The 27,087-nt window shown below is 49.2% G+C and overlaps 1 protein-coding gene across 2 annotated transcripts in view; it reads right to left on the bottom strand.

Annotated features, from left to right (window-relative positions):
- Nucleotides 1-1,266: 1,266 nt before the first annotated feature.
- The window catches only part of ATP6V0A4 (ATPase H+ transporting V0 subunit a4), a 44,647-nt gene continuing 18,826 nt past the window's right edge, over nt 1,267-27,087 (bottom strand). For both annotated transcript variants that reach the window (XM_058681326.1, XM_004594372.3), the window contains exons 11-21: nt 26,317-26,467; nt 25,368-25,507; nt 22,333-22,490; nt 19,501-19,594; nt 14,217-14,335; nt 12,632-12,848; nt 9,732-9,833; nt 7,188-7,316; nt 5,281-5,398; nt 3,341-3,512; nt 1,267-1,551 (exon numbers count right to left, since the gene is read on the bottom strand). In XM_058681326.1, coding sequence (XP_058537309.1) covers nt 1,458-1,551; nt 3,341-3,512; nt 5,281-5,398; nt 7,188-7,316; nt 9,732-9,833; nt 12,632-12,848; nt 14,217-14,335; nt 19,501-19,594; nt 22,333-22,490; nt 25,368-25,507; nt 26,317-26,467 — 1,494 coding nt within the window. In that variant the 3' untranslated portion in view covers nt 1,267-1,457. The remainder of the gene's footprint in view (nt 1,552-3,340; nt 3,513-5,280; nt 5,399-7,187; nt 7,317-9,731; nt 9,834-12,631; nt 12,849-14,216; nt 14,336-19,500; nt 19,595-22,332; nt 22,491-25,367; nt 25,508-26,316; nt 26,468-27,087) is intronic.

The following is a 27,087-nucleotide window of genomic DNA, read 5'->3' as shown; positions in this document are numbered from 1 at the left end:
ATCTTCTCCCTCCAAATGATAGTTTTCTACTCATTGAATGAGTAGTACCTCATTAAACATGGATTGAACACTTAACATGTGTCTTCAACTGTGCTGCACAAATCATGATACTGACATGGAGAGTACAGACATTTTCTCTAAGGGTCGAGTCATGCCTCTTCCATGAGCATTGGTCAGTCCTTCCACATGCAACAGAGGTGAGGGCTAAAATACAGTCAGTCCCATCCAAATGGTGATTCTGAGTGAGTTCAACTCTTCTGGAACCCTGTTTATTAACTGTGAAACCTAAAAATCAAATAAGAGGGGCAGGCATGGTAAACCGCCTTCTGGGACACCAGCATTCCCATATCAGAGCGCCTGGTTTGAATCCAAGCTCTTCCACTTCCAAGTCAGCTCCTTGTTAACGTGTGTGAGAATGCAGTGAGTGATCGCACGCATACTTGGGTCCCTGCCACTATGTAGAAGTCCTGGTTTGACCTCCAGGCTCCATACTTTGACCTGGCCCTGGCAGTTGTGGGTATTTCAGGCAGTGAAATGGCAGGTAAAAGATCTGTATCTCTCGCTCTCCTTTTCAAATAGTGCCAATTATACTTAATACCAGCTCAGTTACCAAACAGAGTATAATTCCCCTGGATAAGGATCAATCATTCAGACAAAAGAGTCAACAGGATGACTTCTCAAGTTCACAGGCGCTTGCCTGACCAGGTGCCCTAAGAAATCTCCGTGGAACCCACAGGCCCAGGCAATAAGGCCAGACTCTCTGGGGGCCACCATTTGTTAGAATTTGTCCAGGTTGACACATCTCTTTCCTCCAGTTACTCCAGCATATTGCACTTGATGGTGCACCAAGTCCTGAATGCCATGTTGTCACTCTGAATTCTTACAGGATTAACAATGCAGGGGGCCCCTCCTGCCTGAGAGTATTATCTATTCTTCCTCATCTGGTGTGAAAGCTCGTGAGAACGTTCCTAAGCCTGTAATGCTAAGCTCTAGATGGGAGAAAAAGCTGTTGGAGGAATGGGGAAATGAGAGTAACATTATCACAATCCTTCTCTGGGATTACTGGGTTATGTAGCTCTATTGTCCAGCCCGTGATTATCAATGCTAAATGTTACAGAATAATTCTGAATAAAGATATCTAATAAAAATGACTCCTTTATTGAGCATAATACTCAAAACATTGTGAGAAGACATCGGTTGCACACTGTCCCTCATTTCTCCATCATTTATTATTTGATAATTAAGACTCCACACAAAGTTAAAGTGATTTGCCAACGTAGCCCCTCTGCAACACGGCTGAGTCACATGAAACCCCAAGGAATTAAAGAACATGGAGCTGCATGCTGCAGGCTAGCCAGGAGCTATTTCCCAAGGGGACACCTTCCAGAGCTGACATCAGAGGCGAGACGGGACCCGTGGGGGCACAGAGACCGACGCACATGGTGCAGATGGGCAGCCTAATCCTCCGCCGTCCCGTCCAGTATTTGTTTAAAGGAGAAGGGAGAAAACTTGTAACCAGCCCCGATGTAGAACTTGTTCTGGAACTCCACCCTGTGGTGGGGAGGCAGAGGGAGAGAAGGGGGTTACAGCCATATGCTGCACGCTGACAGGTAGATCAAGCAGAAGAACTTTGGGCAGACGAGCAGGTCTAAAACACCTGCCAGGGAAGGCAGCTGGGCCAATGGCTGCCACGGGACTCCTATGAGTTCTCAAAGCTTCTTCTCTCAGCACCGTCCCCTTGCCCTTCACGTTTCCCTTCCTCCAGGTTGGCGATAGTAGCCTCACCAACCATGGCACAGCAACTCTTCCTTCCCCCACACAATGAGCTCCCCTAGCCCAGTCACCAAGATGCTTGGGCTGTGCAGCATGCTCTGACGTCAGCATTAGCAGGAGGTAGGCATGCTCGATGCAAGGTTATGTGAGGTTTTCCATTTCTAGCCTGATCCTCAGCTGGGAAGCTTACACAGCTGCAAAACAAATAGAATCTGTACATACATACGTATGCATGTATGTATGTATATACATATACACATATGCATACACACATAGGCTTGCTTATTTTTGTAAAGAATTACTTCATTTTCATTTGAAAAGCAGAGTTACAGAGAGATAGTGATACACAAACCTCTGATCCACTGCCTTACTCCCCAAATGGCTGCAATGACCACAGTTGAGCCGATTTACAGGTCAGGAGGTAGGAGTTTCTTCCTGGTCTCCCACATGACTGCAGAGAACCAAGCCCTTGGGCCGTCCTCGACTGCTTTCCCAGGCCACAAGCAGGGAGCTGGATGGGAAGTGGAGCAGCTGGGACGTGAACCAATGAGCATATGGGACACTAGTACCACAGGCGGAAGCTTAGCCTACTAATCCATGGCATTGACCCCTAAGGCTTATTTATTCATTTGAAAAGCAGAGCAAGAGAGTTAGATAAGTGGAGAGCTTTTTTATCCACTGGTTCACTCCCCAAATGCCCGCCAAAGTCAGAACTGGGCCAGGCCAGAGCCAGAATCCCAGCACTCTATTTGGATCTCCCACATAAGTGACACACCCCCAGGTACTTACACCATCATCTGTTGTTCTCCTAGAATGCCTTAACAGGAAGCTGCACTGCAGATGGAGGGATCGTGGCTGGAGCTGGGCACTCCATCGTGGGGTGCAGGCACCCCAGGCGGCACTTGGGTTGTACCTCTCCTCCTGATGTATAATCTTATAACTTATATAACTGATGTCATGTAGGACCCTCGTGTTCTGTGATAGCACAGCTCCATATCCTAAATCCCATGGGGAGGCATCACTGTAATTACCCATGGAGAAGGGGCTGCTGTGGTACTCCCCATTCAGTCCATGAAGTATAAAATCTCTGATTGGGGCAGGCATTGTGGGGCAGCAAGTTAGACTATTTCCTGCAACACCTGAATCCCATACCAGCATGTTAGTTCAATTCCTGACTGCTCCGCTCCCAAAGCTTCCTGTTAATGCACTTTGGAAAGCAAATGATGACTCAAGTGCTTGGGCGCCCACCATCCATGTGGGAGACCCTGGCTGTTAACTTCAGCTTGCCCCCCTCCTTTGGCCATTGTGGCCATTTGGGGAGTAAATCAATAGCTGGTAGATTCTCTGTCTTTCCCTTTCTCTCCTTAACTCTTACTTTCACATAAACAAATATTTTTAAAATAAAAATAAAATGATACCATTGATGACTAAATTCATGCTCCACAAGGTATGTAAATTACTCATGTGGCACAACAGGGCAGGACTTGAACCCAGTTAGCTGGCTGCACAACCCAAACTGTTCCATAGCACCTGCCACCCGGACCCTGATCGGGATATCCCAACTTACCAGTGCAGCCGTAGGGCATGCAGGAAAGCAGAGAGGCCCTCCATGACGAGCAGGATGGCAACCGTGAGAACAGCAAAGATAGCAAAAATGATGAAGACCCCAACAAGGCCCCCCCAGCCCCGCAGGCTGAGGCCAATGTTCATCACCATGGTCCAGAGTACTTCCGACAGTTCTAGAAGACACAGGAGTAGCGTTGTCAACCACAGAAGGATCTTGTGACTGTCGACCACTGTGCGCTATCATCCTGCACCTGCCCAGCCTGCCATTCAGCATCTCCGCTTGGAGGGCAGAACCAGGAAGTGTGTATCCTGGGGGGTGGGAATGAACATATCTACAGAGCTTCCGTAGAGCTTCCCACAAGAGAATAATGGCAAATACGTGATGGCGTGATATTCACCTGTGAAAGTTGGCCAGTTTATAGCCACTGAACAAATCTGGATAACAAAACTTATATTCAGAAAAGTAAGATACAAAAGAATACATGTAACGTGATTTGGTGTGGGCTGAATGTTTATGTCACCGTAAGATTCCTAGGTGAAACCCTAACCACCCAAGTGATGACGTTTGGAACAAGGACTTTTGGGAGGAGACTGGAGTTAGACAAAGTTATAAGAGAATTAATAATCTTTTCAAAAAAGATTTATTTTATTTATTCAAAAGGCAGAGTGACAAAAAGGGATTTTCCAGCTGCTGGTTCAGTTCTCAGGTGGTTACAACAGCCAGGGATGAAAGCCAGCTCTCATACAGGAGCTTCAGGCGGATCTTCGTAAGCACTTGGGTCGTCTGCCGCTGCTCTCCCAGGCACATGGGCACGGAGCTGGATGGGAAGTGGGGCAGCCAGGACTCAAACTGAAGCAGTGTTGCATGTAGTGACCTACTACACAATGGCACTCCAGGGAATAATCTTAACCTTACCGGACAGTTTTTCCCCAAGGAAATGATTGCCTACTGCTTAAACCACACCACCTATGGCGTTCTTCACTGGTAGTACAAGCCGGTGAAGCAGGATTCTACTCATGTGAATTCTAGCACAAGTACAACTCTACTCAGTTGCTCAGGGATGCATAAATGCATGACTAATAGAGGGGTCAGTGCTGTGGCACAGTGGGTAAAGCTGCCGCCTACTATACTGGTGTCACATACAGGTGCTGACTTGAGTCCTGGTTGCTTCACTACTAGTCCAGCTTCCCGTTAACATTCTTGAGAAGGCAGCAGAGGATGGTCCAAGTGCCCACGCTCCTCCCATTACATGGGAGACCCAGAAGAGGCTCTTGGCTCATGCCTTCAGCCTGTTCCAGCTCTAACTGTTGCGGCCCTTTGGAGAATGAAACAGCAGATAAAAATGCTCGCGCTCTCTCTCTCTCTCTCTCTCTCTCAAGGTTTATTTATTTTTATTGGAGAGTCAGATATACAAAGAGGAGGAGAGACAGAGAGGAAGATCTTCTGTCTGCTGATCCACTCCCCAAATGGCCACAATGACCACAGCTGGGTCAATCTAAAACCAGGAGCCAGGAGCCTCTTCCAGGTCTCCCACATGGGTGCAGGGTCCCAAGGCTTTGAGCTGTCCTCAGCTACTTTCCCAGGCCACAAGCAGGGAGCTAGATGGGAAGCAGGGCCACCAGGACATGAACTGGTGTCCATATGGGATCCCAGTGTGTGTAAGGCAATGACTTTAGCCACTAGGCTACCACGCCTGGCCCAAAAGCTCTCTCTCTTTGTCTCTCCTTCTCTCTCTGTAACTCTGCCTTTCAAATGAATAAATAAAATCTTATTTCAGAAATCTTAAAAAAGAAGGAGGAGGAGGAAGAGAAGGAGCAGAAAGAGGCTGCCTATATTACAATAGCTACTCAGGCAGACAAACCACAGGTACCCAAGAGGATGCACCTGTACCTACAGGTCACATCACACCTACTTCCCAGGGAAGGAGGCCGCTCACTCACGCGCATGAGCCAGGCTGAGAGCCCAGAGCCGGAGGTAGGAGGCTGTGTTTGAAATGCACCCCAGACAGTACTCAATGGTGTGGATGGCTTGATGGACAAACACGTCTCCAAAGTTGAACTGAAAGAGAGAGTTATAAAACCTATTTCAGCAAGTCTTTTCCTACATGAAACGGAATACAACACAAGGATGTGCACTTGGCTGTGAAGATGCTGCCGATCCAGTGAGAACAGACAGCGCCGCCCCTGGGAAAGAGCATTAGAAACACAGCTCAGAACATGGCGCGTGTGCACTCATGATTTTCAGCCTCTCCTCAAAGACAAAAGTTCAAGGAAGGAGACATGAGCGACATTATGCTGTGAAGGACACGTGGGCATCTGGAAGTAAGACAGGAACAAAGTATTCCTAATGGAACCGGGTAGCAGATGGTGGCTAGGAAGGCAGAGGTGGGTGGCTGGGAATACCAAAGTTTAGGAGCCAGCAATCTGGCAGAAACAGGAGCTCAGGGAGGCGGGGAACAGAAGATGATGCTTGGGTGTTGGACGTTCTGGGGAAGCCAGGTGCAGGTGGAGTGAGAAACAGCTTGGAGATAGTGAGAGCCACGGGAGGTAGCTGGGTACTGGTGGAGCGGGTACTGGGGAGGATGGATCTGGCAGCAGAGTGAGTTAGAAAAGAGACAGTCCATCAGCAAAACAAAACGAACAGAAAGCTAATGTGGTGGTTAGTTTAGTAACACAAAGGAGCCAAAGCCCACACTTTCCTTCCTGTACTCCGTGCTGTGCCGAACTACTGGGCCACACTGTCCTTGCCCTCAAGTAGCTCACAGCCCAGGAGAATATGCCAACACACGGTGGTAATGTGGGGGACACCGAGAAGGGCCCTTACCCAGGTAAGCCAGCTCTAGAGTGGGCTCTGAGGCTTTCAGTGGGAGAGAGAGGCCAGTGGCTGATTCATGACAAGTGAGTATCAGGTGCCAGTGGGACCCCTGGGCAGAATTTGAGCACAGGTGCAGCTGAGGTTCAAAGGGCAAGGCCTGGTTGGAGATAGAGCCCAGGGGAGAGAGAAAAGACTACCAAGGTCAAGATCACAGACCGAGGAGCCTGCAGCTTTGGGGCAGGTCTTCACAGGAGGACAGGGTGGGCCCAGGAAGCTGGGGAAGCTAGAGCTGCAGTCAAGAGGGCCCAGGAGAGAGAGGCATCTGGGAGGAACGAGGCCGTCAGTCCACCAGGCTGGGAGTCCTGGTGAAGAAACAAAAACCAAGGCCTGCCATCTCAGCAGTGCCAACAGTATGAGGGAGTGAGGCGCAGGGCCAGGCGACAACGCAGCACGCTGGTAGATGGCCAACAGAGAGAAGGCGTGTGCAATGGAGACCCGGCCTTGTCCCAGCTCCTGGGAGGTAAACGCTGAAACCCTGGCACTTCCCAAGTGGAAAATGTCTTTATGATTCATGGGGGTCCCGGGACCACCCCTAATAGTTAATACTGTAGAGGCAGTGTGTGCTAGACACCCAACAGTTTACATAGGGGCTGGCTATAACATAAAGACCAACCATGTGATTTGAGCACGGATGCTGCTATCCAGGGATGGGAAGGAACCAGAGACTGAGTGTACCCCACACTGATGTCACAGCCATACTTGGGCTAAAATATTAGGGTTCTCCTAGACTGGTTGGTCAATAGCAGGTCTGATCCTCTGACACCCTGTGCCTTCCCTGGGACCATCCTGACCACCCGTGACACAGGAGCCTCACAGCTGATGGCCAGCAGGGACCTCTGGTCTCCACCTCGTTCATGGTCATGGTGCTTCTAACAGGTCAGGACTGTGTCCCCAATGACTGCTAAAACCAGACCTATTTTCCAGAGCCAGCACAAACTGGAAAGCATTCCTTTGGCACCCTGGTCCCACATACCTCCTCCTCACCGTCGTCCGCAGCCCCGTGGGCACCTGCAGAAGTCTTCTGCCCAGAGCTGCTGGATGGGCTGGGGTTGCCACCTTCGACGTCCTCCGTGGCATCTTCTTGGATCATGGCTGAATGCAACTGTGAGTGAGCAAGGACGTGAAGATGGCACCCCACACACCCGTAACAGGAAAACAAGCTCATGCCAGTTAGTCTCCCAAGCAATCATTTCATGCAAATGCAACTGGCATTCAAATAGAGAAGCAAACAGTAACACCGGACAATCTGGGCAAAGCCCAAGATAACACAGCACAAAGGCCAGTAAGCACTGGAGCCAGGACTCACCAGGCAGTCTGTTTCCAGTGCATACACGTCTCAACAGGAGGCCCCAGCAGGTGCCAAATCAGATAGTTTTTTCTTCCTTCCTTCCTTCCTTCCTTTTTTCTTTTTTTTAAAAAAATTTATTTATTGGGTCCAGCATGATAGCCTAGTGGTTAAATCCTTGCCTTGCATACACCAGGTACTAATTTGTGTCCCAGCTGCTCCACTTCCCTTCCAGCTCCCTAAATGTGACTTGGGAAAGCAGTAGACAATGGGCCAAAGCTTCTCCTTGGCCTTCTCACGTGGGAGCAGGAGTCCAATCCTTTGGACCTTCTACTGCTTATCCGTTAGCAAGGAGCTGGATTAGAAGTGGAACAGCCAGGACTTGATCTGATTCCCATATGGACTGTCTTCATCACAGGTGGCAGCTTAACACACTGCACCACAGCACCAGCGCTGCCATTCACAGCCTTTCAGTGTGTCCGTGTGTGTCCCAAAGTGCCTTCCAGCTACAGAACTAAGACACACTGTTGCAAATTGTCCCTCGGCTGTAACCTCGAACAGCCGCATTTCCATGGGCTGTTCTGCTTTTTCAATGCAAATATTCCTTTCTTTAAATCATTTAATATAATTAGCTTGGAGAAGTCAGTGCTGTAGCACAACGGTTGAAGCCGCCATCTGCAACGCTGCCATCTGATTCGGGGTGACTTTGTAGACATTTGGGGAGTGAAAGGGCAGATGGAAGATTTCTTTCTCTGTCCTGCCATCTCTCTGTCACTCTGCTTTTCAAATAAATAAAATGCATAATGAGATGTCTCAGAATGGAACCCACGTCTAAACATAAGAGTTATGTTTCATAGCCACCCTGTACTCAAACCCTAAAGGTAATGGTACACGATGTTTTTAGAATGCCTTCAGGCTGAGTCTGATCTGTCACATGAGGTCAGCTGTGGAATTTCTGCTTGTGCCATTGTGCTAGTGCTCAGAAAGTTATGGATTTGGGAGCATTTTGGATTTTAGATTAGTGACGCTCCATCGGAATTTCTTTCACGTCACTGTGAAGTGCTATACAGCACATTTTCAATGTGCCTTTCCTAGAATGACTTCAAGGGAAAAGTATCATAAATTAGGCACTAAAATATCTCCATTCTGTTGTAAACGAGTTTGCAATAATAGCTGCCGAGTTCTGAGCAAAGGTAAAAATGGAATCCATATGCAATAGGTTTAAATATTTAAAAATTATAAACCAAACCTGCCAACTCCCAACGAAAACATGTCCTAGCATCCTTGTTTGATGAGCATCTCCTGCTATGAACTTGCACCCAGCCCTCCAGACTCTCAACAAGCGGTCCCCAAAGCTCCCATCAACCTCGTCTCCCCCGGAGCAATCAACCAACAGATAAACACGCTTTGCTTTTCTCCCTCTCTGTTCCTGCCTCGATGAGGTTCCAGGTCTACATCCATGGAAGGTTTTAGAAGCTAGGATGCAGCCTGACAAGATTTAGAATTGTTAACAGCATGTGTGATCTTCCACTTGATCCATTGTTCCAAGGAGGGACAGCAGACCCCGAGGTCCCACACAGCCTCTGTGTCATTTCTAGACTTGGTGTCCCCTGGAGGCCATTCACATTCTGAAACTCAATTTGATTTGGGTTGATATTAAACTCTTCTCCACTGAGTAAATCTGAGGCTCAGGAACCACTTAGCCCAAAGGAGAGAAGGGCTGGAACTGGTATTTGGCAACTGGAGCAGGTATCACAAATCAAACAGTACTGACGTCTTTGAATGAGTTTACTGCTCTTGGTCACTGACAAGCAGTAACAGGACACAGTAAAACGTCACAACATTAAGACACTAATGAAGAACAGCTTTTAATATTCATTTAAAACCTCCAGGCTAGTAAAATACGTATTCAACTAATAAAAACAACCATGTTCAAATCCTTGTAAGCCATTAACTCCCACCCAACAGCACAGACATACACAGCCTGAGCAAAATCTGATGTAGGATGTAATGAGTGTTCAAAAACAAGCTGATTGCTCTGCTGGGAATAAAATGGCCCAGGGCTAACTCGCCAGGCAGAGGCAGCTGTGGGTAGGGCAGCTCTCCAACAACACTGCCATGGTGCTTCATGTCCTTGGCAGCCCCAGGATCTCTCTAAACTCCAGACCTCAACCTGCGGAAGCCCAGGTCCCTGCCCACAGTGGGTGGTGACTCAGAAGACACGCCCCTTACCTGGGACTTGCGGTGATTGGCTCTGAGAACAAACGGCTTAATCAGAAGCATCCACGGCACAGAAATCAAAGCCATAATGACAAAGAAACTCTGGACTTCCTTCTGCAAGACCCAAACAGCAAGATCCTATCATCTTCATGTAACCGCAGAGCACACTCCACAGCATCAAGATGGTAAAGACTGCCGAGTTACGCCACGGCACGTTGAGATATCCTTGCCCTGGGGCCCTCCTCGTTTTTCCTATACTCATCGAGTGCCAGCGGTGAGCAGCCACTCGGAGTTGCCACTGCCCAGAGGCAGCTCCGCCAGCGCTCCTGAGCGGGAGCTGTCGAGGGTGTTCCGAGGAAAGGCCATGCTGTCTCTGAGACTTTCCATGCTTCAGCTGTTCCAACTACGCTTCCACGGAATGCCAGGAGACTATCATTACCCCAGTGGTTACAAGATTCACCCTGGTAATAGTGGGAACACTTTATCCTTGCTCCATCTTCTATACTGGTTTCACTTCGAAACGCTCAATGGAGGGAAGGGAGGAAAGCGCGTGATCCTATGTTGAACTTGGCCATTTCACTCACTGTGCATGATGCTACTGGGATAACTTCTCAGGCAGATTATCGAGGGGCTGGACCAGAGGCAGAGCAGCCAGGACTTGAACCAGCACTCCAATGTAGAAAGAGAGCTTAACCTGATGTATCCAACACTGCCCCCAACAAAGAAAACACTGCTTAAGAATAATGTAGGGGGGGGCCTGGCGCGATAGCATAGTGGTTAAAGTCCTCACCTTGAAAGTGCCGGGGTCCCATATGGACACCAGTTCTAATCCCAGCAACCATGCTTCCCATCCAGCTCCCTGCCTGTGGCCTGGGAAAGCAGTCCAGGACAGCCCAAAGCCTTGGGACCCTGCACCCACGTGGGAGACCCAGAAGAAGCTCCTGGCTCCTGGCTTCAGACTGGGTCAGCTCCAGTTGTTGCAGCCACTTGGGGAGTGAACCATCAGACGGAAGATCTTCCTCTCTGTCTCTCCTCCTCTCTGTATATCTGCCTTTCCAATAAAAAAAAAAAAAACTTTTTAAGAAGAAAGAATAATGTAGGAGCCTGCATGGTAGCATAGTGGCTGAAGTCCTCATCTTGCATGCATCAGGATGCCGTAGAGGCGCCAGTTCCTGTCCTAGCTGCCCCACTTCCCATCCAGCTCCCTGCTTGTGGCCTGGGAACGTAGTTAAGGATGGCCCAAAGCCTTGGGACCCTGCAGCCATGTGAGAGGCCAGGAAGAAGCTCCTGGCTCCTGGCTTCAGATTGGCTCAGCTCTGGCCATTATAGCCATTCAGGGAGTGAACCAGCACATGGAAAAATCTTTCTCTCTTCTCTCTGAATCTGACTTTCCAATAAAAATAAATAAATCTTTTTCAAAAAGAAAAAAAAATAGGATTTACTTAAACAAAAAGTGTCACGACAGTAGCGTGAGGGATACTACCAAAAACCTTTCAGAGGCTGTTTCTTCTTGGAAGGGTATCTCAGACAGTTTCTTGTGCAAAGCCTGTCAGAAGACCTTTTCCTCTTCATCTGATGCTCCTCTAGGGAAGAGCACAACGAAGACCCAAGTCATGACGTGTGTGGTCCTGGAGGAAGCGGCACTTCCCCTGGGATACCCAGCAGGGTATGACTGGCACTGCCAAATGAGCCATCCGGCTCTAGTGAAAACTCCCTGCCAACAGTACGGGGCTAAGCATTGGCACGAGCTAGGGCAAAGACCACGTCATCCTTATGAACTAATGACACATTGTTATTTTCATATCCAGTTCTCAAGGGATAGTTCTAATTCCTAAAAATAAAATATTAGGTCCATAAGAGGCTGAGCAGCCTGACTCTTAGATGCACAGAGATCAGAAGGCAGAAAACATCACATCTCCACTGACCTCATGCTCACGGTCTCTGAGATAGCCACTGGTCACGTGAACGCAGGACCTCTCTTGTTGATTCTATTCTAATCCTTATTGTAAAACTTAAGTTAATTTTGGAACAAAAGGTTAAGCTTTTGGGCCTGGCGGCGTGGCCTAGCGGCCAAATTCCTCGCCTTGAACGCCCCAGGATCCCATATGAGCGCCAGTTCTAATCCCGGCAGCTCCACTTCCCATCCAGCTCCCTGCTTGTGGCCTGGGAAAGCCGTCGAGGACGGCCCAAAGCCTTGGGACTCTGCACCTGCATGGGAGACCCAGAAGAAGTTCCTGGCTCCTAGCTTTGGATCGGCATAGTACCGGCCATGGTGGTCACTTGGAGAGTGAATCATCGGATGGAAGATCTTCCTCTCTGTCTCTCCTCCTCTCTGTATATCTGACTTTGCAATAAAAATAAATAAATCTTAAAAAAAAAAAAAAGGTTAAGCTTTTAAGGTGCTGTTCAGATTATCTTGTAGCCTCAAAAGAACTTGAAGAATTTTTTTTTCCCTTTTCATATCCAATTTCAAACGCCTTTGCAATAACCCCTCCCCAGTGTGATTCTATCAGGAACGGCTGCAGACTCGCACCTTCGAGACTGGTACACTGGTCTGCTAAGAACCTGGTGAAATTTAGAGAATTTGTACCTTTTACTGGGTGTTAAAAACAGCTCAGTCTTGCAAATACAACGCACTTGAAAAAGTTGTTGGAAAATGAAATTAATGTATTTTGGTGCAAAAATAGTTTTAAAAGTATTTTTTTTTCCTTATAACATGCATTATCCGGGAACTTTTGGAAAATGAAATGGATTTCAATTATTTTTTGGCAGTAAAATCAACATATTTTTTAATTGCATTTCCCACAAGTGCCCTCTGATAAATTCCTCTTTGCCATCCACTGAAGATACGAGAGAGCCAACATAGTGGTTAGATTAAAACAAACAAACAAACTTGCTACAAGCCAGAGCACCTGGTGCCTGTAGAGAGGCGCGTTGGTGGCTTCGTTGTAGTCAAACAGGAACATGTTGATGAAGTGGATGAGGATGCTGGGCGCGTGCTGGGACGTGTGCGCGTCAAAACGGCACCACTTGAAGATGATCATGAACACCAGGTAGCCAAACAGACACAGGAGAAAAATCAGCTCGGGGATAAATTGCAAAACAATGTTGAGAGTCTTCCTGAAGTATCTGAAAGCACAGAGGAGAGAAGGCGGGGGGAAGACCAGCAGTTTGTTCTTCTCCCCAAAGCCCAAACACAACAAAAACCACCACCGCCAAGCAGCAGCTCTGGCAGCACAGAAAGGAGAAAACAAAAACACCCAGAAAGTGCTTTCATATAAAAAAAAAAAAATGCATGCAGGGGCCTGGCATGGGTGCTCGCCTTGAACATGCCTGGATCCCATATGGGCACCGGTTCATGTCCCAGTGGCCCCACTGCCCATCCAGCTCCCTGCTTATGGCCTGGGAAAGCAGTCCAGGACGGCCCAAAGCCTTGGGACCCTGCACCACATGGGAGACCTGGAAGACGCTCCTGGCTCCGTATTGGCGCAGCACCGGCCGTTGCGGCCACTTGGGGAATGAATCAGTGGACGGAAGATCTTCCTCTTTGTCTCTCCTCCTCTCTGTATATCTGACTTTCCAATAAAAAAATAATTAAATCTTTTAAAAAAATTCATGCAGAACCACGACTTTAAAGGGAACTTCCGAAGCACAGGCCACACCCCCAAAGGGATGCTCCGGCTGCAGCTTCACTCAGAGCGCTACGGAAGCACAGGTGCAATGTGGCATCCGGAAGTGTTCCTCCAAGAAGGCTCTCAGATAGCAGTCAGCAAATCAAGGAACACAGATCAGATTGAGCCCATTATTCGGTTTTACACAGGCTCAGAATTTGAAAAAAAAAAAAAAAAAAGGAGGGGGCTTTTATGGAACCAAAGTCGTACCGCAGCAGGTTAAGTTACTGTTTATTGTTCAGCTTCTCACTACCTCCAGTCCAGCTTCCTACCGATGTGCCTGGGGAAGCAGCAGGGGTGGCCAGGTACTTGACCCCTTCCACCCAAGTGGGAGAGCCAGACCAGCGGGCACACTTGAATCTCTGTTCACACCTCTATACCTCGGTAGAAGGAAAGGATTGGGCCAGCCGACATCAAAAAGAGAAGAAATGAGTGAGCGGCTGCTGCCAGTAGGAAGGAAGGACACTGGACAGAATGCAGGACCAGAGGGACCGTTCGCTATAATTTGCTGTTGTCCCACTGTTTGCATTAATGGAAGAGCCAAGCCTGCATGCAGGTTGGGGGACACAGTGTGACAGGCTTCTAAACCCTCAAATATTTCCAAGGTGAGAGACGCACTCACTTCCGAGATTCCACTCAGGAGGGACAGGTGTCGCCACTTCTGAGCCCAACTGAGACACACAGAGATGTGCCCCGCCCCCGCCCCACCCCGCAGGAAAGAGGCGGAAAGAGGCTGGTGCCGGGGGACACCCCGCTAAGGCCTGAGTTCTGTCCACACTCCTTGATGCCTGCAGATCAACCAGCAGAGGCTGAGTCAGGAGCTCACATGTGATTGAAGAGGCTGAGAACGACGCCGAAAACCATCTGTGCGATCCCCAGGATGACCGACATCTTCATTTTGTAGGAATTCAAGAACGTGAGCTTGTTTGAAGCCAAGTTCCAAATCTGGAGGGGAAATGGCACAGGCAATGGGTGAGACCGAGCCTCAGGTGGGGCTCCCCCTGCAGGTGGGACTCCAGCATGACCGTCCCTGCAGAAGTCATCCTGGGCCTGCCCAGTGTGTGCATCAGAGAAACACCGGCCCCTTCAACAGCGCAACTTTCACGAACAAAAGTGTCAGAATTCTTAATGTTATGATCAGGTTTCTGAAAGAAAACCAAAGAGCCCTCGTCGACTTCTCTCCTGCACTAGATAAGATCATCTGGAACAGCAGGGAAAAATCTCAGGCCTGCCTCAATTCCCCTGGAAATGTACCAGGCTGGCCCAATCCATTGAGACCAGGGTGGGGGAGTTTTTTTTTTTTTTTTTTTTCCTGCACAGGGCCATTTGGATATCCGTAACATCATTCACAAGCTACACAGAATTATCAAATTAAAAATGAGCCTGCTATGGGTTGAATTTTGAGTCCCACCTGTAGTTGCCGTGGCCAGGCAAGACAAGATTTCACAGGGCTTATGCAATCCGCAGACCGGATGCTACCATCCTACTCTAGAATAACACTACCATTTACTCTGAATTTCCACAGCACCCCCCTTTACAAAGCATTCCCTGTTCTACAACAAGCCTTTCCTATAACCAGTTCTGACGAGTGCCAGGGGCAGCACCCAGTTCCTACCGTGCACACAGTACCTGCCCCAGCTTGCAAGGTGGGGACCCATGTGCCTGTCAGCCTGCCCCAAGAGAAGCACAATGGTTAAGCAATGGGGTGAGTGCTTAACCAGCTAATGACCCACCACTAACTCTCCTGCCCTCACAGAATCTGCTTCCTGGTCTTTGCGCCTCCCCTGACGGGCACAGACCAGACCACCCACTGGAGGTCTCCAACATTCTCCACCTCCCCTGACGGGCACAGACCAGACCACCCACTGGAGGTCTCCAACATTCTCCACCTGCATCTCAGAGGGAAGATGGCCTGTGTCTCACCGGGCCTCCAAAATCATTTCTTCCTTCACAACAGACTCTTTCTGGTCTGTTAAAGGGCCAGCACTGAGATAGGCAAGAGCCTCGACACAAAGCTGTTTCCAAAGCTAGACGACATCAGAATTAGAAGCTGAACTTGGAAGTAGGTGTTTGGCCTCAGCGGTCAAGACGGGGACATCCCTGGGTTGGATTCCTCTCTCTGGCTCCTGACTTCAGCTTCCTGCTGACGGCACTCCGGGCAGCAGCTCTCCCGCCTGGTGACCCAGATGGAGCTCCTGACCGTTTCAGAGCCCGTCCAGTCCTGGCACTGTGGCCACCTGCAGTGACCCAGTGTGTCAGGACGCTCGGTTTCTCATTCCTTTTCTGTGACCCTCTGCCTCTCAAAGAAACAAAACATTTAAAATCAGCACCACCAACAGCAAAAAAATTTAAAGAGATATTTCTTTTGGTTTCAAAAATGAAGCTTTAGAATTCACGTGTGCATTTTTGATACTATGCATTTCTATGAACTCTCTGAAGACCTCCACTTCTGTAATCCTCTGGATTCCTCCACCAAGAGCTCGTGGACACAGGTGCGCACACATACACACACAGAGGAGCTACACCTCATTGGATCTTGCTTTGCAAGGTTCTGAGTAGGCATTACCTGGGCAACCACTAAGAACCTGCTGGGCAGCAGTGATAAGGGTACCAAGAACAAGTGCCTGAACACCAAAGCCCCTCCTTCACCCTCACCCATCTGCCTTGGCTTCCCGGCTGCACCAGGCTTGCCCTCGGCGCTGTCTTTTTGCCTGTGTGGCTGACTAGTTCCTGTAAGAGGACTCAGCACAAGGAGGGCCAGGTTGCAGACACACTGTTGACCCAGCCAACCAGTTGTACAGATAACGGGAACCGTGATGTATCCGGTACCTGCCAAGTTCCTTGGATGTTATTTAATTCTAACAAGGACTCACTGAGGTAGGGCTAACAGTTCATATGTTATAGATACTGGGATTTATGATTATCATTATTTACCATTAATCTCAGGAAGACTAAGTGATTTATACACTTAGATACCCTATGAGGACAACTAATGCTGGGCTACTGACCATGGTTACACACCAGACTCCATTCTAGGGATTCTATGAGTAAAGCTCACTTCAGCTGGAGCATCTCTCGGTGAGAGGTCTGCGTGACAGGGGAGCAAACAGACACACAGACATGCTGACTTGCTCAAAATCCCAGAGGAAGTAAATGGAGAAGCCATGGCTTAAGACACTGATGTCCAAACCATTGTGTTATGGCCATTTATTATAAAATAGTAGAAAACACTAGAAGGGCTTGCAGCTTTGATGGAAGCCCAATATTTTGTGACTTTATTCATAAGTAAATGCTGAACACAGTATATAAATACAACGTGGAAATTTACATTATAGAATGGGGCCAGTGCTATAGCAGTGCTATAGCAAATTAAGCCACCATCAGCGACACCAGCATCCCATACAGGTACTAGTTCCTTTCCTGGCTGTTCCACTTCCAATACAGCTCCCTGTTAACGCACCTGGGAAAGCAGTCGGCAATGGCCCGAGCGCTCAGGCCCGTGTTGCCCACACAGGAGACCCATGTGGAGTCCCAGGCTCCCGACTTTGGCAACCATGTGGGCGGTGAATAGCAAATGGACGATTTTGCGCTCGCTATCTATATATATAGCTTTGTCTTTCAAATTAATAAATATTAAAAAAAAAAAAGAAAGGAAGGAAGGAAGCTACATGGTGGGAACGTTTAACTCTTCCTTCCGGTGTGACCCAGGAACGCAGGCACTGGGAGAGCCAGAGGAGCAACTCCTGCTTTTCCTTTTCCAGGTGAGGTCTTTGTATTACCTATTTGAAATACAGAGATGTGTACTGTTCCTAATAAAAAGCAGAAATATTCTCAGAACTTGAAATGACACCAAGAGAAAAAAAAAATCTACTCTGTGCCACATGGCACTCTGTCTTTCCCACTGTCATGGTTCCCTTTTCTTCACCGCAGGCAGGGGTGACACTCAGGCTGCCTGGCCCTGGAAGGACTGCACCCCAACTCTGGGTGAGCAGAGCGGGCAGGTGGAATCCGCTGGTGAGTGCAGCGTGGGCTGAACCAGGAATAGCAAGGATGCAGCCGACTCCAGGGACAGGCAGGGTCACCCTCCTCCCCTGGCTCCTCCCCAGCCTGCCTGGTGAACAGAATCTCTGAGCAGCACACGGAGCCAAGAAGCAATCACCTGGATTTCCCTCCCTCGGCACCAGCTCTCAAGAACTTCAAAGTTCCTTTGAATTTACCGCACCTGGGTCGCAAGGCAAACCAGACTTGGGCCATGCTTTCTGTTTCGAGGAGGGAGGGAGCACCCAGGAAAACTGGGGAGGAATTAACCCACTGTAGGGAAAATCCAGAGAAGGGATTTTAGGTCCAGTACTGCTTTTTGGTTTAGATTCCTCTTTTTGAGACACAGGGAAAGGTGATCAGCTCCCATCTGCTGGCTCTTTCCAAATGCTGCAACAGCCAGGGTTGGGCAAGGACCAAAATGGAGAGGCAGTAACAGGTCAGGTCCCTCGAGTGAGGGAATCCAGCTACCGCAGCCCTCACCACCCCCTCAGGGTCTGCATCAGAAGGAAGCTGGAGTCGGGCACTGTGATGTGGTCTTCACAACCGCTGGCCCAAGTGCTCCTCCACAACCAGAGGGCCTGAAAGAACGTTTGGGGGCAGCATTTGCCACAGTCACCTCAAACACCCATACTCATCCAGAGCACAAGGGCGCCACCTGGTGGCAGCAGGCACTGGCCGGCCCCATGAGCACCGCTCAACAGACACCCCAACTTGTTATAAATCACAAATAGAAAAGCCAAGACTTAAACCACACGCGCCTACTCCAAATGCCTTTAACATCCGAATGCTGGGAGACAAGCAAGCAACTCTGTTTCGCTTGAATCACATCGACTAGATTAAATAAGCAAGGAAAAGAAAGTACCTACTTAAAGCTTTCAGCAATTCTAAAAATCAGTAAAAATAAAAGCAAATCCACACTTGTACGGGTCTGTTCCTCTTTCAATCCAGTTCCCTGCTAAAGCGCCAGGAAAGGCAGTGGGAGATGGCACACATACTGGAGCCTCTCCCACCCACATGGGAGAACCTGGCAGAGGCCTTCTGACCCAGCCCCACGTGGTCAAGCAGTGAGTTGGGGAGTAAACCAACAGACAGAAGGCCCCCTCTCTCTTGCTGTCTCCTGTTCTATTTCCTAACCTCTCTGTAACTATTTTCAAATAAACATTTAAAAATTAAAAAATACATGATTTCCAGGCAACCAATGACTTTTTAAAGTTATTTTTAAAAATTGTGTAATTTTTTATTTGGAAAAATCCGGGTAACAGAGGGAGGAGAGGCACAGAGAGATCTCTCATCCGCCAGCTCCCTCCCCAGATGGCTGCAATGAGCCAGAGCTGAGCTGAGCTGAAGCTGGGAGCCAGGAGTTTTTCCAGGTCTCCCATGCGGGAGCAGAGACCCAAGGATTTGGGCCGTCCTCGGCTGCTTTTCCAAGTCATAATCAGGGAGCTGATTGGGAAGTAGAGCGGCCAGGACATGAACTGGTGCCCATATGGGATGCTGGTGTCTGTAGGCAGATGATTAACCTGTTATACCACCACATAGGTCCTGGACTTTTTTATTACTATTATTAAAACTCTTTTATCCACTGGTTCACTTCCCAAATGGCTACAATAGACAGGGCTGGGTTAAGCCTAAACCAGGAGCCAGGAGTCTCCCACACTGGTAGAAGCAGCCCAAGTACTTGGATTATCTTCTGCTGTTTTCCAAGGCACATTAGCAGGAAGCTGGATCAAAATTAGAACAGCTGGGATTTGAACCCACACCCCTATGAGATGCTGGCATCGCAGACAGCAAATGAACCTGCTATGCCACAGTGCCGGTTCCAACCAAGGACCTTTTAAAAATATTGTCAGGGTATAACTGATGGCAAAAACAAACAACAAAAAACAGAGTTTTGAGGAATGTGATGGGCAATGACCCAGCTCAAGGTGTTAAAAACCCTTCAGGACAAGTTATTCCACTTCGATGTGAGCCTGGTGATCTCACGGGCCTGGCACTTTCTCCTTTTCTATCCAGAGACTGTAACAAGACACTTTACCTAATCAGTATTTAACCCAAGGAGATGCGCTTACCGGATCAATCCCAAATGGGTATGGGTTTCCAGAATATACTCCTGGCACGGCCGGGTCCAGCTGTAAAAGCGGAGTTGTCTCCAGGACGTGAGTACTACAGAGGAACAAAAAAAGAGAACAAAACAAAACATGAATCAACCATGGGTGGGGAGAGAACTACAGGGCATGCCACTGGATGGGAACCCGCAGGCCCAGCCGGACTCCACTGCAGCTACAACCCAGCAGGGGGTGTCCTAAAGTCACTCCACGCATGGGCACTGCCTGGACGCTATGCAGGTGCTGAGGCTACGGCGAAGACCACTCGGCCACCGGCCGCTGAGGAGCTCACAGCCTGATGGGGCAGAGTAAAAAGCTCGGATCTGTGATGTGGAGGCAGCCCTGCCCGGGGCGGAGCGGGGGGAGGGAGGGACAGAGGGGGAAGGAGAGAAGCCTTTCCCTGGGGAACACCTGGGTTTTAACACAGAGACCTCGGTCTTTGGAAAACAGCCCTAAAATGTTGTCAGTATTTTATAACTTTTAAGTCTGTTTCCCATTTTCACCTGGAAGCAGGACTATCAGTGAGGAGCAATTTCTGACTCTGGCCCTCCCCATCAGCCTAGAGGAGACAAGCGTCAAGGTATGCATCTTTGGAGATGATCAAGAACTGGGGACCAGCCATTTTTGACAGCTGCCCAGAAATCACACCCACCTACAACCAGGTGCTGGGGTTCCCAGGCCACAGCACACCCCCCACCCTGCAGCATCCACCCCAGGCCAGTGGGTGGTGTTGCGCAGGTTTGCAACATGCAGACAGCCTGCCAAGACAGACTGTCTCAGATGGAGACCTGGCTCGCAGCGGTGTGGCAGCGCAGGTGGCTGGACTTCATTCGCACAGATGCTAACACGGAGGACAGCCTGGCAGCAGGGAGCCCCCTGGCACCCACAGCTAAGCCCTAGTGCCTCCTGCTAAATGCAAACAGCTTCCAGGACACCCACCTCAGCCCTGGGCTGCCTTGTCACTATGATGGAGTAAGACTAAAGTAAGACTGTCCCATCATCACCCCAAACACAGTTAAAAAGGACAACATGCAAACCTCAGAAACAACCAAGTGACCCGTGATCCTAACACGAGCTGAATCCTCCAAGTCCTTGACCATGCCCCCTCCCAGAAAGGCCCATGCTTACAACTGTGCCCCAACTGCCTTGGAGAGGCCATTACCCCAGCCTGGTGACCACAGCTGCGACTGGGCACACTGTCACTTGTCACCGACAGCAGGCCCAGGATTCGGGCTCAGCTGGGGACTAGCCTCAGCATGCTGTGCGCCTCAGCTCTGGGGGCTGGCTGGCAGCGGCTCTCAAGGGGGCATGCACACAGCTGTGTAGCCCCCAGACCCGGGCTCCAGCAACCCAAGAATCCTGAGCCGGAAAGAGGTCATTTGCAAGTGGCTGGTAAACCATTCTCCTCTCCATACCTGGCAGATGAGCTCAGAGGGATGCATTTGAACCTCCTCAAGCCACATGCAAGTTGTGACTCAGAGCTTATGGCTGCTTCCATGAGCATCGAGCCCTTAGAACACCCTTGGAAAAGTTCCCAAAGGAACCTTGCACTGAATCTTCTCCAACTGAAACACACCAGAGGGCAGTGCTGTTTATCATCTTCTTCCACTTGGGATCCTAGCTGCAGATTTGAGTGGGCAAGCAAGACCCCTGAGGCGCCTTAGATAATTCTGGAATCCTACCATGCTTGGGGGAGGAAGGGTGGGAAGAAGTGGAGAACATGCCTCTAGACATGTTTGCTTCCACTTCCTTTTGATCCGGTCTTCTCGTGTTTACCTGAGAATCCTGGAACGTAAAGATGAACACCCACTGACCCTCTGGCACACAGGAGGGGAGCAGCATCAATTATGCGATTATGCAAGTGAGCCCCTAGACCACGGGGGCATCGTGGGCAAGGGGATAGACGCAGCCTAAGATCCTTGCAGGTCATGAGGCCATGCACATGTCTGTCCCCCACCCAGGCCCTAACCCTTTCGGGCCTGTCACTTCTCCCCCAGTTCATTAAATTTGCCTACCTCTCAAGGTCTAGAATTTTCTCTTCCTTCTCCCCTGCAATCCCCATGCCAAGCGCTCCTACCATTCTGAACTGTGCACTGCCCCTGGCGGGCAGAGAATGGTGGGGTCCACAGAGCTGAGGGGCCCCTCTTTTCTGCAGCTCTCCCCCCACCCCCGATGGCTCCTCACCAGCCACCCTTCCTGGGCTCTGCTCATGCTGCCAACCATGGGGCAAACGCAGGGAGCCATCAGTGCAGAAACTCACCACCTCATCCTAGGCTGCCCACTTGGGAATCAAGGCTCCCTGACCAACCAAAGAAAACTCACTTTTGGAGTCTGTGGCCACAACCCTGGAAACTGACTGTCTACACAGTTCTCTCTTGATATCGCGTCCCTTCTCACGGAAAAGCTTTTGGTCTGAAATGCCTGTATGTGTCATTTCACACTACCTCCAGTTCCCTTCTGGGAGAAAGTACATTTCACATATCACATTCTCCTCCAGGAAGCCTGCTATGATTCTTAAGATGCCCAGTTTATACCTGCTCAGTTTATACTTGTGCTGGCCCTAGTACCCAGTACAGGGTCTGCACTCCTTAATACAGATTTAATTGAGCAGAAATCTTAAACACTAGTTCCATGAATGGCAATTACAGGCACAGTGTCTGAGAAAGAAGGAGCGCAGGTCTGGGAATTATTTGTGGAATGTGCAGGTACACCTCTGAGTACCGCCAGGGCTAAATCCTTAGGACATGAGAGCAGTCATGGGCGGCCAGGGAACAAGCCACTGGTGTCCATACTTACTTCCACGTGCCATTTCTGAACATGGACCGAACGCTCCAGGAAGAGCCGAAAATGTTGAAAGACTTGGAGAAGCAGTCGTTGTAGATCAAGCCCGTGTAGATGGAGAAGATGCCCATCAGAAGGATGAGATAGCGTCCATTGAAGAAGGTGTTCCAGATCTGGCCTCACAAGAGAGAGCAGGACTGTCAGCGGGCTCTGCAGCTGAGCCCGGAGCAGGGATGGTCTAGGAGGTTTCCAGGGCAGACGCCCTCTAGAGGGATCCCAGGACCAAGGCAGACACCCATCATGCAGTGGGAAGAACACACAGTGTGTTTTCCCAAGCTTGTATAGATGAGCCAGAAAGTCCCATGTTGGTATTTGTTATTGTGGGAACAAGTAAAAAAATATATATATATATATTTATATACACACATATACATATGTTTCATTTTTTCTGTTTGTTTGTTTTTCAGCATCAGCTGGAAAATGAACTGAATGGGCCAGTGTTGTGGTTCAGTAGGTTAAGCGATCGCCTGTGATCTCAGTATCCCATCTGAGTGGCAGTTCAACTCCCAGCTGCTCAGCCACTTCCTGTCCAGCTCCCTGTTAAGGCTCCTGCGAGTAACAGAGTGATGGTCCAGTATTTGGGCCCCTGGCACCAGAGAGGAGGTTCAGATGGAATTTCTAGCTCCTACTTAATGGGACTGGCCTATATCTGGCTAGGATCTCTCCTCTGCCTGTAAGGAGAAGGTGGGGAAGGAGACAGAGAAGAAAATAGGCCTCATGTGCAAAGGCAGGGACTTGAAAGTTGGAGGCTGGCTGCCACATTTCTGGAAGGTCCAATCTGCACTCCCTTGAGACCTTGTCATTGTCAAGTTGAGCTTCTTTCTGCCTGCTAAAAGGAGTGAAGGGCTTTCCCCAGAGCCTGGATGGTATGCTTCAATAACTCCAAGAACTGCTGAAGGGTTCTCCTTGACATTTAAATGTTTACTGTAGCACATGACCTTTGTTAAGCCTGTCACGGAAAAAAGTATGTTAACCACAGGTAGTTTTTTGCCTACTAACATTGCTTATGATTAACTTGCAATGGCATTGCCCAGCTAGCTCTAATGAATTCAATCAGTAATAAAGGATGGCAGATACTCTTAAAGTGAGGAACAGAGCTAAAGGCATAGTTCCACTTTGTACAGTGTATTGCAAGGAACATAAAGTGTATAACTGATAAGCCTTGAACTAAAACAGTTTTGTTTTGTTTTGTTTTGAGAGGCAGAGAGAGAGAGAGAGAGAGAGAGAGAGAGAGAGAGAGAGAGAGAGAGAAAGCATCCATCCACAGGTTCACTCTCCAAATGCCAGGAACAGCTGGGCCAGGGCTGAAGCCAGGAGCTGGGAATTCTGTGGCCTCCAGGGACTCACAGGGAACCAGTCACTTGGGCACTCACTGCCTCCGCCCGGGGAAGCTGGACTGAGAGGCTAGGGCCAGTCATCAAACCCAGGCCCACAAAATGGGAAACTGGCATCTTAACCGCTGGGCCAAATGTGCGCCCTCTGCTGCAGAGCCTTTGGGTTTCCACCTTCACAACCCTCTCTAAGGATACCTCAGAACTTCAAGTGCAGAGCGAAGCCTTAGCATTAAGGATTTCCCAGCATGTCGCAAGGACATTAGCCACAGGTTTACAGGAAAAGGATTCTGTCCTGAGAACATAGTCCTGATATCTTAAGGCTTTTCTGTTTTTGTTTTTTAAAGGAGGCTACAGGAGCCAGTGCAATAGGTATAACTAGGAGCTACTATATACAGGCGCCAGTGCAATGGTGTAGTAGGTATTACTGCACCCATAACACCAGCATCTCACATGGGTGCCAGTTCATGTCCTGGTTGCTCCACTTCTGATCCAGTTGCCTGCTTATAATCTGGGAAAGCAGTGAGGGATGGTTTAAGTCCTGGGGCCTCTGCACCCATGTGGGAGACCTGGAGGAAGCTCCTGGCTACTAGCTTTAGATTGCCTCACCTCTGGCTGCTGCAAACATTTGGGGAGTGAACCAACAGATGAAAGATCTTTCTGTCTCTCCTTCCCCTTATAATGCTGCCTTTCAAACAAAAATAAAATATTTTAAAAGGAGAATACTAATAATATTCACTCTGTTGCCAAGTTTTGAAGATTATACATGAACTTATAAGCATAAAAAATAATTGGACAGTTCTTCAGACCCATTAATGGTGGTGTTTCTCTAGGTGGTTAGATTGTTTGCTTTTCCTACTTTTTACAATCAATTCATGTTCCCTTTATAATCATGGGAACAAAACCAACATCCTTGTCCAGCCATGAATGAAAAACACAATGCAGAACAGGACTGCACCAAACCATCCAAAGGAATGGAATTCCGGCAGGTGTACTATGTTGAATTTCGTGTCTCATTTGAAAGTGTAAAACAGATTTTTTCGTCAATCAATTTACTCCCCAAATGTTCAAAATAGCAGGCGTTTTGGGTCAGATCCAAAGCCAGAATCCTAGGACCCAGCACAATAGCCTAGTGACTAAATCCTCGCCTTGCATGTGCCAGGCTCCCACATGGGTGCCAGTTTGTGTCCCAGCTAGTCTACTTTCCATTCAACTGCCTGCTTGTGGCCTGGGAAAGCAGTAGAGGATGGCTGAAAGCCTTGGGATGCTATACCTGCATGGGAGACCCAGAAAAAGCTCCTAGCTCCTGGCTTCAGATTGGCTGAACTCTGGCCATTGTGGCCACACGGGGAGTGAATCAATGGATAAAAGATCTTCCTCTCTGTCTCTCTAATAGTCTGCTTTTCCAATAAAATTAAATAAATCTTAAAAAAAAAAAAGCCCAAACCTTAAACTCACAGGTTTCCCACACAGGTGGCAGGGGCACACATTGACAGGAAGCCAGCCTTGGCGGTATAGCTGGCACTCAAACCCTTGTACTCAGGTAGGGGGTATGGGCATCTCATGCTGTGTCTTAACAGCTGTGCCAAATGCTGGCTCTGAATTTTGATTCCTTTTTCACTTGCCAAGGAATGAGGCTGGATTCCTAAGGGCACCCACCTCACTGCTGATCTTCTGGGAGAGCAAGTGCTGCTCATTGACGACCATCCAAAGGGCTGCCAGGAACATCACAAGTCCGTGGCCACAGTCTCCGAACATCACCGCGAACAGGAAGGGGAAAGTGATGATGGTGTAGGGAGCTGTGGAGGGAAGACACACAGAAGCCTGACGCCTGTGAACGGTACTGGGCCCCCCACCCCCAGAGTTCTCTGTCCCAACTCCATGGCCTACAAGCTGGATTCCTCTCTTGCCTTCTTCCTTCACCATCCCCACTCTGATACCTGCTTAGCTCCCACATGCATGAACCCATCCATGAATATGCTTTCTTACTCCCCACCTTCCATGGGTCCTGAGCCTGAGAAAGGTTAAGGGACCTGCCCATGAGTGCAGGGTGTGATGGGATTTTTAAGCATTTGCTGTATTCTTTCTATCACCACCACTCATCTGATCTTTCACCATTGATATGCACCAGGCATAACCAACAGTTGCTCGCAAGGATCGTTAACCCTGGGGAACCCTGCACCTTGAGTCACAGGATAGCTTCAGACTCAGGCTGTGGAAGAATGGTTCCATGAATTGCTTGGCTAAAACTCATCTGATCTCCCCCTTTGGCTTTGTTAACCAGGGTACCAAGACCCCACAGCTTAATGCGTTGGAAACCCACGCTTCTGAATCCGAGGTCTCTGGGTTTTTTCTTTCCCAGAACAACTACAGAATTGTGGTTTTGCTAGGATGGTCCTTGTTGAATCAGCAAAGGGAGAACAATAAAGACAAGAAAACATCTCTCACCAATCAGCATGCACAGTAGACAACACAGGCCACTCACAGGCCAGGTCAGATTAAAGGACGCCTCAGTTACAACATTCTCACCTCCCAGGCCCCTCCAGGACTACTTGTCATGCAAGAGCACCCCCCAGCGGGTCAGCTGAGCAACGTTGTAGATCCTTACCTGGGTTGATCTCGCGGTAGTTGCCCACACCATAGGCATCCACAATATTCTGGAAGCCGGCTGTGAACTTGTTGGTTCTGTTAAATGTCGGGGGAGCTGTCTTAGACTGCAGTGTGGTCAGGATGGGGGCCATGGAGGAGCCACTGAGTTCCTGCAGAAAGAATGCATGCCAGTAATGTACTAGGCACAGACCTGTGTGTGGGCTGTGTGTGTCCCAGTCCCAGGCTGCACTGACTGGGGACTCCTGTCACTGTGTCCAGAGCTTTTTGAGCGGCATGATGTCATTTGCAAAAAGGTGAGAGGACCATCAGTTCACCCAGCAGGTGAGCCATCAGATCAGAGGCCCTTCACACTCCTGAGCAGTTTCCTATCACCCGCTCCTGGGAACAGCTGCTGCTTGGCTCAATTCTAAGCTGTCCACCCTTCCCTGGCTCGCTCCCTCTCTCTCTCTCCCCCCATCCCCCCTTCTCTCCCAAAGGGCCTGGCACTTGTTTCTTAATTGCTTGCTGAGACTGTCAAACTCCAGAGTGAGGCCAACCACACAAAAACCCTGAAAACCACACAAAAACACTGAACCCTTCGGCTTGTCCTCTGACCCAGCCAGGTCTTCTGGTTCCCCAGGCTTCTTCCAAAGCACCTGTCCATTCCTCCCGGTCTCCTGACACTAGGGTCATCACAGTTATCCCATCTGCAGGTTTAACCTACCACTGAGCTTGCTACTGGGCCCCCTCCCCTCAGAGTTCTCTGTCTCAACTCCATGGCCTGCAAGCT

This window comes from Ochotona princeps, chromosome 25 (genome assembly GCF_030435755.1).
Source record: "Ochotona princeps isolate mOchPri1 chromosome 25, mOchPri1.hap1, whole genome shotgun sequence".
Taxonomy (NCBI): Eukaryota; Metazoa; Chordata; class Mammalia; order Lagomorpha; family Ochotonidae; genus Ochotona; species Ochotona princeps.
The sequence above is the reverse complement of the archived record's forward strand: the minus strand, read 5'-3'. Positions and strand labels throughout refer to the sequence as shown.